A 15,673-nucleotide genomic window follows, 5' to 3' on the forward strand; every position below is an offset into this window, starting at 1 on the left:
CACCACCAGGGAAGCCCCTCATTGTGGTTTTGATTTGCATTTCCCTGATGCTTAGTGATGCTGAGCACCTTTTCATGTACCCTCTGGCCGTTGTACATATGATTTGAATAGAGAAGAAACGGGCCCTATCAGAAGACCATTCTAGAACCCCAACACTGCTCCTCCCAGACAGTGTTCGAATGTGCCCCTCACTGTCCCCTCACACCCGTGGAAGCCTCAGCTCCAGCAGGCATGTGGGTCCTTCAAGAACAGAGAAAGGAGCCCCACCTCACTGGCAGTTAACTGTCACGTGGATAGTTCATTGTTGATGGGCTTTACCTGCGGTATTAAAGGGTCCCTGCAGCGTCTGCACGAGGGCTTGGATTTCAGGCACGTTCTCCTGCAGGGCTTGGCCAGTGAAGAGAGGGTTGATTTTGGCAGCTTTATGGCCATGCTCACAATACACCGTCACCAACCTGGCAAGGCCATGATCCACTAATTCAGGGGGAAAAAACAATAGAACAATATAGTTTAGGAAATGCCCACAAGCTGCAAAATCAGTTTTTCAAAGAAGCCTCTGTGGCCTTGGACAGTTTTAAACACACGGCTCCTACCCACCACAGCTGCCAGTGGTTTTCAGGATTAAAGACTAACAGACTCCAGGAAAACACACTTATTTCCTTAAATTTATCTCCTGAGAGCAAAAGTCACTGAAAAGTACAGAAAGGAAACAGAACTATAAGTGCACATTTGTGAAACTAATTATGCACGAGGATAGATATTTAAAGGAAACACCCCAAATTGAAAATAACTGTTAAAATGCTGAGATTATGGATAATTATAGTCCTCTTAATTATTATTTGAGATTTTTTATATCGTACATTAGAAATACAGACAATTTGAACTACAAAATCAATGTTACATTTCCTTCCTTATTTCTTTTTTTTATAAATTTATTTATTTTATTTTTGGCTGTGTTGGGTCTGCGTTGCTGTGCGTGGGCTTTCTCTAGTTGTGGCGAGCGAGGGCTACTCTTCGTTGGGGTGCGCGGGCTTCTCATTGCAGTGGCTTCTCTTGTTGCGGAGCACGGGCTCTAGGTGCGTGGGCTTCAGTAGTTGTCGCAGGTGGGCTCAGTAGTTGTGGCTCACAGGTTGTAAAGCGCAGGCTCAGTAGTTGTGGCGCACGGGCTTAGTTGCTCTGCGGCATGCGGCAACTTCCCGGACCAGGGCTAAAACCCGTGTCCCCTACATTGGCAGGCGGATTCTTAACCACTGCACTACCAGGGAAGTCCCAGCCTTCCTTATTTCTTAAAGACCCCAGGTACATACACTCATGAAATCGTACAGTAGGAAAAGACCTTAGAAATTATCTTGTTACTCACATAATGAAAAAAAATTTTAAATCCCGTTTGTACAGCCTTAAATGAGTAATTCCCCAGTCTCTACTCAAGGGGGAATCATTACCTTTCAATGAATCCAATTCTATCTTAGATGATTTTTATATTGAGCCAGAAGCTGCTTTTCTTCCCTTTCCCACAGGAAAGCCCTTCTAAAATTTGGAAGAAAATCCTTCAAGCCCACAATCGATTAACCTTCAGTTCATCAAGGTGGTCTTATACAAATCAAGCACAAATCTCTGAAGATGAGCAAATCCACTATGAAGGGCACACATTTTCTGAACATTACAAAAATTTGCATTTTTATTTTCAGAACCCAAAGAAAATTGTTAGCATATTTTGAAATACTTACTGACCATTTTATGAACATGTGTTGCCATACAATGATTTCAGAGCTACATGTTTATGTGCTGGGGTTTGTATTCAGGGTGCTGCACAGTGTATCTCTTGTCACAGGCTTAGAGGAAAGAACTGAGGTGTGTTGAACATGCATTCAATATTCATACGAATATGTAGGATGTGTTGGCACAAATCCGGCAGTTAAGAGGACCCACACTATGTCTAATAAACTCATCAAACAATCCCAGTAAATGAACTGATTTCAAGCTGGAGGAGTCATATATAACTTTGCTACAGTCTCTATTCTGGTTACGAAGTAGGACACCTTCATATTTCTGGCTAAAATACAGACAGATATATCTGTCTAAAGCATTGTCCCTGTTGGCCACTCCTCCTTAAAAACAGCTGCTTCCCTGGGCTCTCTGGCATTGCAAGATCCTGGGTTTCCTCCTAACTCGCTGGCTACTCAACCTCAATCACTTTTGCTGGGCGAGAAGTGGGTTAGGGGATCCTCGTCTTTGTCCACCTCTAAAATATTGGTTCTCCCCAGATCTGCCCAGGGTCTTCTTCTCAGTCTACTTTCTCTCTAGGTGATCTCATCCACGACTTCCAATATCATCTGTGAAACTACATCCTTAGTGGGGTAAGTCCAATGGTAAATATGTAGGGTTATCATCCCCATTCTCACCACAATCTACTAGCCCTCTTTTTTTTAATGCTTTATTTTTATTTTTTTAAACTTTTGGCCATGCCACGCAGCACGTGGGATCTTAGTTCCCTGACCAGGGATTGAACCTATGCACCCTGCATTGGAAGCGTGGAGTCTTAACCACTGGACCACCAGGGAAGTCTTCTACTACCCTCTTTTGAAAACATTCTCTTTAGTGAACCACATCAGCTCAGGGATCACTGCTTCAATTTCTAACTGAAATTTCTAACTGAAAAGCCAAGTTTTTAATGATACTCTAGAACACTGACGGGGGAGTTGGCACAAAAGGATGCTGCTCACCCCGAAGAACATGTGGCACCTACTATGCTGAAAGAGCCAGAGAGAGAGGACTATTCCTCTCCCACCTTGGGGCACATTCTCCATCCATCCTGACCATCTGTTTTCTCTCAGACCCTCATTTCACTGCTCTGGTACCTTCCACCAGACCCAGTCCCATATCTCTTCCCTCTCTGTCTCCCAGATCCTTCCATTATGACCTCTGGAATTCTGTTCCATGCTTAACAGGTCTCCCTACCTTCTTCACCTCTTCCCTAAACAATTGCTTATACTGCTGTCGTCACGGGAATCTGCTTTCCCCTGAGGACACCAGTGGAAGGTGAAGTTACTCATCACCCACACACACACCCCTCCAGTACTGAAGGTGGAGTCAATGCCTCCTCATTCCTCACTGACATTCCCCTGTAGTTAGTCCTCTAACTCTCTACAAACCCCCAGTCCTCTTAGGGACATGCCACAGTGTTGATAACTAATCCCCACTGGCCAAAAGTCATCACAAGATAATGCTGTAGGAGAATGCTTACTGGAAAAGCATCAGTTTGTTTAGATGGAAAAAGACTAAAAGACACTATATATAGCATAAGCCTGATTTTTGTTCAAATTGGTGTATAATATATATTTCATTATATAGTATATCTAGCATATTAGTATCTATATACTCCATATATGTCTCTGCATTTGCATGTATATATTCCACATATATAAAGGAAATAGACCAAAAACTTAGTGATGATCCTATGTCAAAATTCCTAATTTTGGGGCTTCCCGGATGGCGCAGTGGTTAAGAATCCGCCTGCCAATGCAGGGGACATGGGTTCGAGCCCTGGTCCGGGAAGATCCCACATGCCGTGGAGCAACTAAGCCCGTGCGCCACAACTACTGAGCCTGTGCTCTAGAGCCCTCGAGCCACAACTACTGAAGCCCTTGAGCCTAGAGCCCATACTCCGCAGCAAGAGAAGCCACCGCAAGGAGAAGCCCGTGCACCACAACAAAGAGTAGCCCCGGCTCGCCGCAGCTAGAGAGAAAGCCCACGCACAGCAATGCAGACCCAGCGCAGCCAAAAAAAAAAAAAAAAAAAAAAATTTTCTTGCTTACCATAGTTTCTAAGTTTTAAGTAACGAACATGTCCAGTAGAGCTCTTTATTTATTTATTTATTTTGGCCACACCATGAGGCTTATGGGATCTTAGTTCCCCGACCAGGAATCAAACCCAGGCCCAAGGCAGTGAAAGCACCGAGTCCTAATCTCTGGACCTCCAGGAAATTCCCAGAGCTCTTTAAATTGTATCCATTTAACTGACTTAAATACACCCTGAAAGCTTCTGATGATCAGATTCTCTCCACTGCCCTCACCAGTTGACTATATGCTTGTAAGAGTAAATTATATTTGTTCCTAAGGCTGTTGCTATGGGGAAATGTAAACATTAGGGGAGACATTATAAAAATCCAGGAGATTCCGCACTCAGATTGCTTTCATAAGTGCTCTTCACTTTAAAGATTTGCATATACAAAACCAAAAATAAACATACTTGAGTTAAAATACGTAAAGCGTCTCTCATTTCATTATGATAATCCTTGACTTAATGATTTTTTGTTAAATTAACTGACCAAGTTTCAGTGTCAAATGCATTGGATAAAATTGCTTCAGCTGGATTACTTTGGTAGCAAATAATGAAATTAAAGGATTTAAATGGATCGGATCACAGCAATAGAATACATATTTTCTTCACAAAAAAACTCCCTGTTACTGTATAAATCAAAGGATTACTGTAAGAGAAAAATGAATCCCTTCACCTGAGGCATAATACTGACCAAATGACTCAGTGCTCACGATATCTGTGAAAGTTCAAAGGAATTTAATTGGATGTTTAAATTCCTAAGAAGCCAGAGAGAATAGGGCAAACCACAGTAGCAGATATATACGCTCTTCTTCCAAATAAAATGGAAAATACTGGAGGCGTGCTTCTGGCTCAGGAGAATGGCACATAGTAGATGCTCAAGAGATATTTGTTATTACTTGAATGAATGAAGTCCTGAAATTCACTGTATTGTAATGGCATCACAGAACCCTCCCGATCAAAGGTTTCCAGAGCCCTCAAACGTGCCGTATGAGGGCTGCAGTGGGTCCCTCCTGATCACTTTGGGTCCTTCTCTTCTGAGAACTGTACCCTCCCATCCCAGAGGGTGGGTTCCAGGGCCATGTCTCTGTTGCTCCACTTTGCCTCCCAAAGAGTCAATGGATTCCAAAGACACCTGAGTCAAGGTGGGTCGGATTCAATCTTCCCAGAATTTGAGAGTTGGAATTAAGAGATATGAGAAGAGTGAGCGTGAGACTGCTATCCTTAGAAAAGCCTGCTTGCAAGGTTTATGCTCTTGGTTGCTGCCTGGGAATTTGAATTTCAGGAATGGCCTCACCTGTCCCTAATTGGTAAGGGTGATCCACTGTGCCTCGACTGTTTGGGAGAACAAGGTAGTTTAGGCTGAACACCTGCTTTCCTTCTGGGAGTCTGGGATTTTGGCACATGCAGAGGGTGCTTATACGAACCTCTCCCAATAAAAACCCTGCAGGGATATCGGCTCGGTGCTTTGTGACCGCCCGGAGGGGTGGGATAGGGAGGGTGGGAGGGAGGGAGACGCAAGAGGGAAGACATATGGGAACATATGTATATGTATAACTGATTCACTTTGTTATAAAGCAGAAACTAACACACCATTGTAAAGCAATTATACCCCAATAAAGATGTTAAAAAAAAAAGAAAACAAAACCCTGGGTGCTGAGACTCTAATAGGATTCCCTGCGCAGGAACATTGCACACATGTTGCTGTGTTTCTTGAAGAGGAGTGCATTCCGTGTGATGCCTCATGGGAGAACGCAGAAGGATGCCTGCACAAAGGTACTCCAGACTCTTCCTGTGCCTTTTCCATTATGGTCCAGCTGTGTGTCCTTATCACATCACTGCCATAAACCTTAGCCATGAGTACAACTATAGACTGAGTGCCATGAGTCCCTTCTGGAGAATCTCTAAATGTGGGGTGGTCTTGTGAACCCCCAACACACATTATGGGTGACACAGGAGCTAAGTACCTTAACAGCTGTGCCTTATCGGGCCGCACACAGCCTCTGCCAATATTCCCAGAGCTAGCTTTGGTTCACTCCCTTCTTGATTACTTGAAATGTTTTTCAGCTCTAGAAGATACCCTTGTACCCTTCAAATAAAGTCCCCTCTTTGCTTAAGATAGCCAGAGTTGGTTTCTGCTGCTTGTGACCAAAAGAACCTTAGCTAAAACAAGAGTAAAAAAACATTATGAGGGACTTCCCTGGCGGTCCAGTGGTTAAGACTCTGTGCTTACAATGCAGGGGGTGTGGGTTCAATCCCTGGTCAGGGAACTAAGATCCCACGTGCCGTGCACCCAAAACAAACAAACAAATAAAAAACATTATGATAGGGATATCTACTTCACTTTATTCTCTGCTGTAAGCAAACACGGTGGGGGCACTGGATAGTGTTGAATAGCATTTTATTTTCAGAAAGAAATGTGTTCATATTAACCAACATAAAGTACACTGATAGATAACCTAAACTAAACTTAGTACTTCAACTGGAAGTCAATACAGTTCTCTTTCATCATCTGGTCATAAACAGCCTCCCCCCAAAATATCTAGATCCAATCCACAGTCTCTTTGCATTCAAGTCAGCATATGCTTAGAGCAAGTGGGAACATTGGCTATCTATAAAAATACTGAAGACTCCAAGAAAGAGAACTCCATAATTGGAGTCCCATAGGCCCTATTTTTTTTTTTTTTTTTTTGGCCACACCGTGCGGCATGTGAGATCTTAGTTCCCTGACCAGGGATCGAAACCATGTCCCTTTCAATGGAAGCGTGGAGTCTTATCTACTGGACCGCCAGGGAAGTCCCCTCTTAGGCCCTATTAAAATGAGACGGGGACTTCCCTGGTGGCACAGTGGTTAAGAATCCGTCTGCCAATGCAGGGGACACGGGTTCGATCCCTGGTCCTGGAAGATCCCACATGCCGAGGAACAACTAAGCCTGTGCTCCCCAATTACTGCGCCTGTGCCCTAGAGCCCACGAGCCACAACTACTGAGCCTGCACACCACAGCTACTGAAGCCCGCACGCCCTAGAGCCCGTGCTCTGCAACAAGAGAAACCACTGCAATGAGAAGCCCGCACACCGCAACTAGAGAAAGCCCGCGCACAGCAACGAAGACCCAATGCAGCCAAATACATAAATAAATAAATAAACAACAGAAATCTATAGAAAAAAAGAAATGAGACAGCTGCCACCAGCTTCAACTTAGGAACTTCATAGATAACCATATCAAAAGGCAAGACTTGGTACCAGAATACTATTATTATGAATTCTGTACAAGAAACTCATACCTAGGCTGTGCAGCTGAGTTCATTTTACATCCTATCTTCTCTTCCCATCTCAAACATGATATCTTTATAAGCTAAATTTATTTTGCCAGATAGTTCTTTCTTGCAAAAAACCAAACTTTAAATAGAAACCTTGTTCTGGTCCTTTCCTTTTTTTTTTTGAGATTCCTTTCTTAAATCATTGCCGAAATAGGTAAGCAACAGTCACAGATTGATAGTAAATGATAGTGACCATTTATTGAGTACTAACTTGTGCTACACATTGTGCTGGATTTTTCAGATACGTCATTTTATCTAATCCTGTAACAGCCCTGAAATAGGACCCTTATCTGCAGAAGAGTTAACTGAGGCCCAAACACGTTAAGTGACTTGCAGAAGGTGACACTGGTAATGAAGAAGCTGGAATTGGAACTATTTGTACTCAGGTGTGCTTGATTTTAATCCAGTGTTTTACCCACTATACCATAACAAAAAGTGAAAAGGAAAGTCCAGGGCCTACAGCAAACAGGATGAGATAACTAGAAGTCATTGAAACATTTAAAAAATCATCTAAATATTTTTGAAAATCTCTAATGCAATAAGATTTTCCCCAACTGTTTTTCCTATACCTCCAGTAAAGGCTCCTATTATTTCTTTTTTTTTTTTTTTTTGTCCGTGTCACGCTGCTTGTGAGATCTTAGTTCCCCGACCCGGGACAAAACCCAGGCCCCAGCAGTGAAAGTGCCTAGTCCTAACAACTGGACTGCCAGGGAATTCCCAAGGCTCCTATTATTTCTAATATGCAACATACCTGCAACTTCACTTCAACTACTAAAGCTGATCGCCAAGATCAGTAACCGCTAAACACTGTTTGGAATCTTACAGCTCCCATCTCCTAATGGTCTCTAAATTCTGCCATTTTTTAATAACCCAAATCCTTCATAATGAAATTTATGCCTATGAATCACTGGTCCTAAGCTGTTGCACTTCTATATACTAACAACGAACTATCAGAAAGAGCAATTAAGGAAACAACCCCATTTAGTGTCATACCAAAAAGAATAAAATACCTAGGAATAAATCTACCTAAGGAGGTAAAAGACATATACTCGGAAAAGTATAAGACACTGATGAAAGAAATGGAAGATGACACAAACAGATGGAAAGATATACCATGGCCTTGGACTGGAAGAATTAATATTGTTAAAATGACCATACTTCCCAAGACAATCTACAGATTCAGTGCAATTCCTATCAAAATACCAATGGCTTTTTTCACAGAACTAGAACAAATACTTCTAAAATGTATATGGAAACCCACCTCCATTTTAAATTAGGATTGTTGATAAATAAATTCAAGTTTACTTGGAAGTTGAGGTATACAGAGGTTAAAGTACAAGCTGTTTTACTAATAGCCAGCTAAAAGGACACTCATCACAGGTCAAATTGTAACTAGTGAAACCACTGCCATCCAAAAAGGTTACTCCAAGCAAATCCAATATCTCTTCAAAGCCTTGCTACAGTGAAAATCTTAGTAAATGAAGTAGTCATCCTATGCAGGCATTGATATTTGGCCAAGATAAACATATTAAGAAAGAAGGCTGATGAAGGTCAAAGAGGAGGAGGGAGGCACCATAACTCTGACCATACCTCCTCCCATTTCTCTATGTCACCTTGGATGTGGGAGGATGCCTTGTGTCCATTTTCAGTAGGGTTTGTCCTTTGATTCATTTTGCCAATACCAAAAGTTAATGTACATGATCCATCCCACTAACTCAGTCATTCCTCTCAACAAAGATGGTACCTTTTAGGACAACTGGTAGGCATTACGAAAAAGACTAAAGCTGGGACATAGCTGGCAGTCCAGTGCTTCAGACTCTGTGCTCCCAATGCAGGGGGCATGGGTTTGATCCTTGGTCGGGGAACTAAGATCCTGCATGCTGCACAGCGAGGCCAAAAAAAAGAAAGACTAAAGCCAATTAAACTGTGTCCTTGGCCTCATCAGCCTCCTATAATTAATAGAACAGACCATAAGCACACAGTTAAACAGAATTTAAGGAAAAACCCAATGAATCTTAATTGTCTTCATCGGCAAAAAAAAGTTATTCCTTTTTCTAGAACATGGTAATACAGTATATTACCCTATATATAAAGTGTTTCTTAGTTCTTGGTGTTACGGTTGTACGTGCAAAATTCAAATGTATTAAATGTCACAAAGAAATTGCATATACAGAACCCTACTTCCACTTCTTAGTAGGAATCAATCATTTAGTAAGTATTTAGTTAAGTGTAGAGCTGAAAGGAATATAAGACAAGGTCTTTACTAGGCAGGATCTTACAATGTAAGTGAGAAGATGATCCCCGCACAAAACTGCACACAATTAGAAAAAGTTTAATACAGTCCAAGGGGTTGGGCCCCATACTGAGAGTTAAGGGAATTCAGATTAGGATAGCCTGGAGTTGTCTGGAAAGATGTCACGGAGAACTTGGGAATGGAGCTGGACTGTGGAGAGTAAGAAGTGGAAAGGCACAAAGTGAAGAAGAGATTTGGAAAGTGGGGGAATTTATGTGGAAAGAGGTAAGAAAGAATTAGAACAGGTCAAGAAACATGAAGGGCATTGAGTAGCAACCTAAAGAACCTGCATTTTATTTTGAGAGGCAAAGTAGAGCCTTTGGAGACCTGAGTAAGAAAGTGACTCAGTTAAACCAACGTTTTAGAAAGACTGGACTAAGCTGGAAGGGAACTAGGCTATAAATTATAATACCAGCTAGGCTAGCAGTTTTACCTCTTTGAAGTCATGGATCTCTTTGAGAATGTGATGAAAGCTACGGGCCCTCGGCCTACAAACAGACACACACACAGAGTTGTGCAAAGTACACAGACCCCCTGAAACCTTCTCATAGGGATCCATGGGCCCAGGTTAAGAACCCTTGAATTCAACTTTTTTTTTTGGTAGCAGGCCAGAATTAAAAACCTAGACTAGGATCCTAGTTAGTGAAAATATGAAGAAAGCAAGGCTTTGAGAAATAGAGTGCTCAAAATGTGACAGGAAGTACAAGGTGAAAAAGTTGCTTGCCCCAGATTTTTAAAGTACATCTGTAGCAGAGACTATTATAACTCCCAACATCCATTTTCCCTTCTCTTTTATGGTAACAGATAGTTGAGTATATGACCACCCAGAATAAGGATACCCTTTCCAGCCTTCCCTGCAGCCAGGGTGGCCATATGACTATGTTCTGGCCAATGAGAGGATAGTAGAAGTGATGTTTCAATTTCTGGGTCTTACCCTTAAAGGGATGGTGTTCTCTTCCCCTCCCCCTTTTCCTCCCTCTTGCTGGCCAGTATGTGGCTATAGTGGTGAGCTATCCTTGACCAGAGTTGAAAGCAACACCCACAGGGTGGCAAAGAAACAACATAGAAGAAACTTGAACCCCTACAGCTTTGCAGAGCAGAGCTGTCATACCAGCTCAGACTTCTACTTACTTTATTCAACCCACTGTTATTCCAGGTCTCTGGCACAGCCCCTGAACACATCCTATCCAATATTGAATTTGCTACTGGAGGTGGGTTGCTGCCATAACAGAGCCTAAAATGTATATGACACTGGCTTAGCAGTCAGGTGGTGGGTACTGAGGACCCAGGTATTTCAGACTAGAAAGCTGAAGCAGTGTTATGTTATCTGACATTTGGTAAAACTGTCACTTGCGATACCTTGAAAGGCAGGCTGCATGCCCATGGAGCCTGTAGCTCAGTAGTCTGTGTTCATCGTTTCTTGTCATCTTCAGGAAAGCCCCAGAAGAAAGGTGAGGTCAAGGAGGAGATAGTTCATCATTAAGAAGAGATGGAGGGAAATTCACTCCACTACTGGGAGGTTTTCTCCATCTGTGGCCTCAGTACCTAGAGGGCAGACCCAGCCAAGGTTGGAAGAGTAGAAGCAATTAGTTAAGGTAGTTCTGAAGAGGCTGTCTTGGCCGGATATAGGAGAAAAGATGAAACCCCTTTTTAAGTACCTTCTAGTAAGCATTATCTGTTAGATGATGAAAGCCAGCTGAGCCTTCAATATCACACAAAGGGTTTTGCCTTCCCACTACAGCATATTAGTTGAGATGGTCTCAAAATAAACACCATTAAATTTAGGGAGTCGAGTGGGTAGAAGCAGTAAATAAAAGACCAGGGTTTGCAGGCTTAAAAACTAGGCCCGGATGAGCTCTTTGACTGTGGGCAACTTGCTCATGGAATGACTAGAAGCAAAAATCCAAAAAGCAAAAAGACTGCAGTCCTAGGAATTTTATTTAAGAAACTGAACTGCCGGGTTTCCCTGGTGGCGCAGTGGTTAAGAATCAGCCTGCCAATGCAGGGGACACTGGTTCAAGCCCTGGTCCAGGAAGATCCCACATGCCGTGGAGCAACTAAGCCCGTGCGCCACAACTACTGAGCCTGCGCTCTAGAGCCCGTGAGCCACAACTACCGAAGCCCGGGCACCTAGAGCCCGTGCTCCACAACAAGAGAAGCCACCGCAATGAGAAGACTACGTACCACAACGAAGGGTAGCCCCCGCTCACCGCAACTAGAGAAAGTCCGCGCGCAGCAATGAAGACCCAATGCAACCAAAAATAAATAAATAAATATTTTAAAAACCTGAACTGCCAAAGAAATCCCAACTCCAAATCTCAAAAAAATGGTACAAATGAGCTTACTTACAAAACAGAAATAGAGTCACAGATGTAGAAAACAAACCTAGGGTTACCAAGGGGGATATGGGGCAGGGGAGGATAAATTGGGAGATTGGGATTGACATATATACACTACTATATATAAAATAGATAACTAATAAGAACCTGCTGTACAGCACAGGGAACTCTACTCAATACTCTGTAGTGACCTATATGGGAAAAGAATCTAAAAAAGAGTGGATATATGTATATGTATAACTGATTCACTTTGCTGTACAGCAGAAAGTAACACAACATTGTAAATCAACTACACTCCAATAAAAACTAATTTAAAAAATAAAAAATAAAAATAAATAAAATAAAAAACTGAACTGCCAAAGAAATCCCAACTCTGGCCAGAAAAAAAAAATCTGTAATTGATGACTACCTAAAGTAACTCTCAGGCTCCTAACTTTATCAAAATAAAGTAGACCACGAAAGGTGTGCAGCCCCCAAGGAGGGCACACTCCCCAATGCCCTCAGAAGATACAGGTTAAGGAAGAACCCATGGGCTTCCCTGGTGGCGCAGTGGTTGAAAGTCTGCCTGCTAATGCAGGGGAAACGGGTTCAGGCCCTGGTCTGGGAGGATCCCACATGCCGTGGAGCGGCTGGGCCCGTGAGCCACAACTGCTGAGCCTGCGCGTCTGGAGCCTGTGCTCCGCGACGGGAGGGGCCGTGATGGTGGGAGGCCCGCGCACCGTGATGAGGAGTGGCCCCCGCTTGCCGCAAATAGAGAAAGCCCTTGCACAGAAACGAAGACCCAACACAGCAAAAATAAATAAATAAACTCCTACCCCCAACATCCAAAAAAAAAACTACATCCTTAAAATGGGCAAATTTAAAAAAAAAAAAAAAAGAAGAACCCATAAGGCAAGACCAGGGGAAGGGACAGGGGCAGAGTTGAGGGGCCGGATAATCTAGTGAATTTACCACTCAGCCACATAAAGGGGCTTTATCATTCCTACCCAACAGGACTTGATAAGTGGTCTGAACCAGTGGCTGCTATAAATTCCTCATTCTTTCCTTTTGTGGATGGGAGTTTCCTTTGTACATCGAATGTGTATATATTCAGGATGGATAGCAGTTCATAAAATTCCAGACTCCAAGGAGCCACAGCCACACCTGCTGGAGTGGACTGCACATTCTCCAGAGAAAATGGACTTTGAGCTGGATTAAGGAATTTAATGGAGGAGGGAGGAAGTGAGTACATTCTATGTTTGGGAAGAAAAGCTTAGGATATTTGAATGGCCAAAGGGGCTGAGCGTGGTGATTACTAATTATTTTCCAACATTTATTTTCCTCTTCGCTCTCAAAATAATTTTTAATTGGAAGGTAGCCACCCTGAGTAAAGACTATGGTTTCCAGTCTCACTTGCAGGTATGTATAGATGTGTGACCAAGCTCTTTGGACGTGAGCTATATGTAATCTCCTTCCCCATTCCCCCACACAGCCTAGTAGGAGTAGTATCTATAAAAAGAGTTTTTACAAAATGATGTGATAAGTTCTTAAACTGAAAGAACTGTCACAGATCTACATGGAATGATAATTTTGAAGAAAGTTACAAAATGGCCCACTTGCCTTTAAGTTTTATTCAGAGTATTAAAAAAAGATATAAGGAAAAAATTCCTTAAGTCAGATCCCATAACTGCAACAAACAACTATTTCTCAGTATTGATTTTACTCTATCCTCTCAGTACAACACAATATTGTACCCTTAGCCTGCAGTTCTAACTCAATACTGAACTTTCAAAGTTCACCAAGGATTCCACAACACAGCAAGTTCATTGCTAGGAGGAGTGGGGAGGCACAAGTTGGTGATGAGGGAAGAGAGAAGATTATATACAGATAAAATCAACTCCAGAGATATTTTTTCAAACCACACCAGCCCAAAGCTCCCTGGATGATTTGGATACAGTCTTCATTGAGAACCACCAGCCCAGACTTTTCCCAGCAAAGATTAATTCTCAACTGCCAGGCTGTTAATAGGAATCAGAGACCCAGCAGTGAGGGAAAACCTCAAATAAGATCACAATAATTGCACACTGAGCACACAATAGTAAGTTCTTAATTGAAGAAGAGATTGTCAAATACATCTTACACATACATCCCTTATGACTATAACAGTGTTTGGCCATGGTGGCCACGGACGCCCTGCTAGAGAATCACCTAGAGTGACATAAAAATACAAATTCCTGAACCTCATCTCAGGCCACTGAATGAGAACTAGGGTGGGGTTTGGGGGAGGGGAGAGGGAGGCTGGCCTGGAAGCTAGCATTTTAACATCATGCAGAGTGATCTGAATGCACGCTTCAGTTTGAGGACAGTTGGCGTGTAAAATTCTGGGCATTCAATTTGCCAAGTGAAATAAGATACCTATAGTCTTACTCTCAAGGGATTAGCAATCTAGCTGGCCAAAATCCTGTCCCTAAAGAAACCCGCTAGACTCAAAAAGGAGAATCAGTTTTATTCTAAATGTCCCCTGGGATCAAAAGCAAAATATTAAGGTTCCAGTGTGTGATGTACTGCTCAAAGGTCAGGTGCTTAGATGATGAAGGGGCTCCTAATTGTTAATCCAATAACTGGATCAAAGATGCCAAATGACCTTCCTCTAATAATCGATCTGTGTTCATCTTCTATTCTGTGAAGATGAATAAAGATACAATAACTTTGGAGCATAAACCAAATGCTCAAAATTAGTCTCTAGCATATGAGGATGCAACAGAGCTTCCAAAAACTGATATTCGTGTCTCGTAATACATTAAAACCTGAGTAACACGTTTCTAAATTCAGCAAAGAGTTCTAAACTCTGAAATTAAAGAGGCTACACAGAGGAGACAAATGGATAATAAATACCATGCTGTGGTCCAAGACCAATCTACTAACTGCCCTCTTCACCCTGTCACAGTCGCGATCCCCACACATCCCAGCTCACACCAGCTTTGGAGACGGACCTGGAAATGTATCCTTGGGTGAACTCCAGGAGCTGGGATATCTTAGAACTTTTCTTTTCCTGCAGCCCCGACTCCGCAAAGAGCTAAGTTCTTATACGTTTTACGACCAAGGAATGGAAAAGACAAGAGCTCACAAAACCATTCTGTGACCCCGACCCTGACTGTATGCACGCCTGTCCGCCTCTGCTCCCTCGCCTCACGTTCCTCCCCACCCTCCTACTCGCACACTGAGGCCCCTAGAAGCCCCAACTATCAAAAGCACCCCACCCCAGGCCAGGCAGGAAGGCCTCCCCAGGCCCCACGCCCACCGCCCGGGACCAATCCCTGACCTGGTGGGCGCGCCAGGCCGCCCTGGGGCTCCCGGCTCTCAGGCTTCCTCGGCGGGTAGCCGTAGACACCCCTCTCTGTCTGGTAGCCGCGCCGGAGGAGGAGCGGAGGGGCCCGGCCGAGGCCCAGTCTTGTTGCTGCCACAGTGGCCAAGGCCATGTCCCGCCAGGCCCCCCCGGGCCCAGAGACTTCTGCGGGAGATCTAGGGGTCGCGTCCACAGGGAGGTAGCTCCTGGAACCCACCGCGTGGGAGGCGGGGGGGGGGGGGGGGTAGGCGAGGGGAAGCCCCGCCTTCGAGACAACGCCCCCAGTCCTGATTGGCCAGGACCGCCCTCGGAGCCAATCTAGATCAGCGGCCTTCAAAGCGAAGCCACGCCCCGGGATCCGCCGGGACTCTCGCGGTCCTAGAGGCTGAGGGTAGCCCTGGATTTGGGAAAATGGGGAGTGTTGAGTAGAGCGTTACCGGCTTTCTGGTATAAACCTTGATATACCTATATATGCTGCGGTCTCCCACCAGGAGTGATCACCCACCACCCCTCTCCTGGAAGCCCCAGAGCACATCCTCACACACACGATGCAGTCTC

The 15,673-nt window shown here is 43.7% G+C and overlaps 1 protein-coding gene across 1 annotated transcript in view; it reads right to left on the bottom strand.

Annotated features, from left to right (window-relative positions):
• The window catches only part of DHTKD1 (dehydrogenase E1 and transketolase domain containing 1), a 52,521-nt gene extending 37,197 nt beyond the window's left edge, over window positions 1-15,324 (bottom strand). Inside the window, exons 1-2 of the mRNA XM_022580302.2 lie at window positions 15,092-15,324; window positions 319-474 (exon numbers count right to left, since the gene is read on the bottom strand). Coding sequence (XP_022436010.1) covers window positions 319-474; window positions 15,092-15,248 — 313 coding nt within the window. The 5' untranslated portion in view covers window positions 15,249-15,324. The remainder of the gene's footprint in view (window positions 1-318; window positions 475-15,091) is intronic.
• Between the last annotated feature and the right edge of the window lie 349 nt (window positions 15,325-15,673).

This window comes from Delphinapterus leucas, chromosome 2, assembly GCF_059928025.1.
Source record: "Delphinapterus leucas isolate spDelLeu-1000000601 "Yukka" chromosome 2, BTC_Dleu_Yukka2, whole genome shotgun sequence".
Classification (NCBI taxonomy): domain Eukaryota; kingdom Metazoa; phylum Chordata; class Mammalia; order Artiodactyla; family Monodontidae; genus Delphinapterus; species Delphinapterus leucas.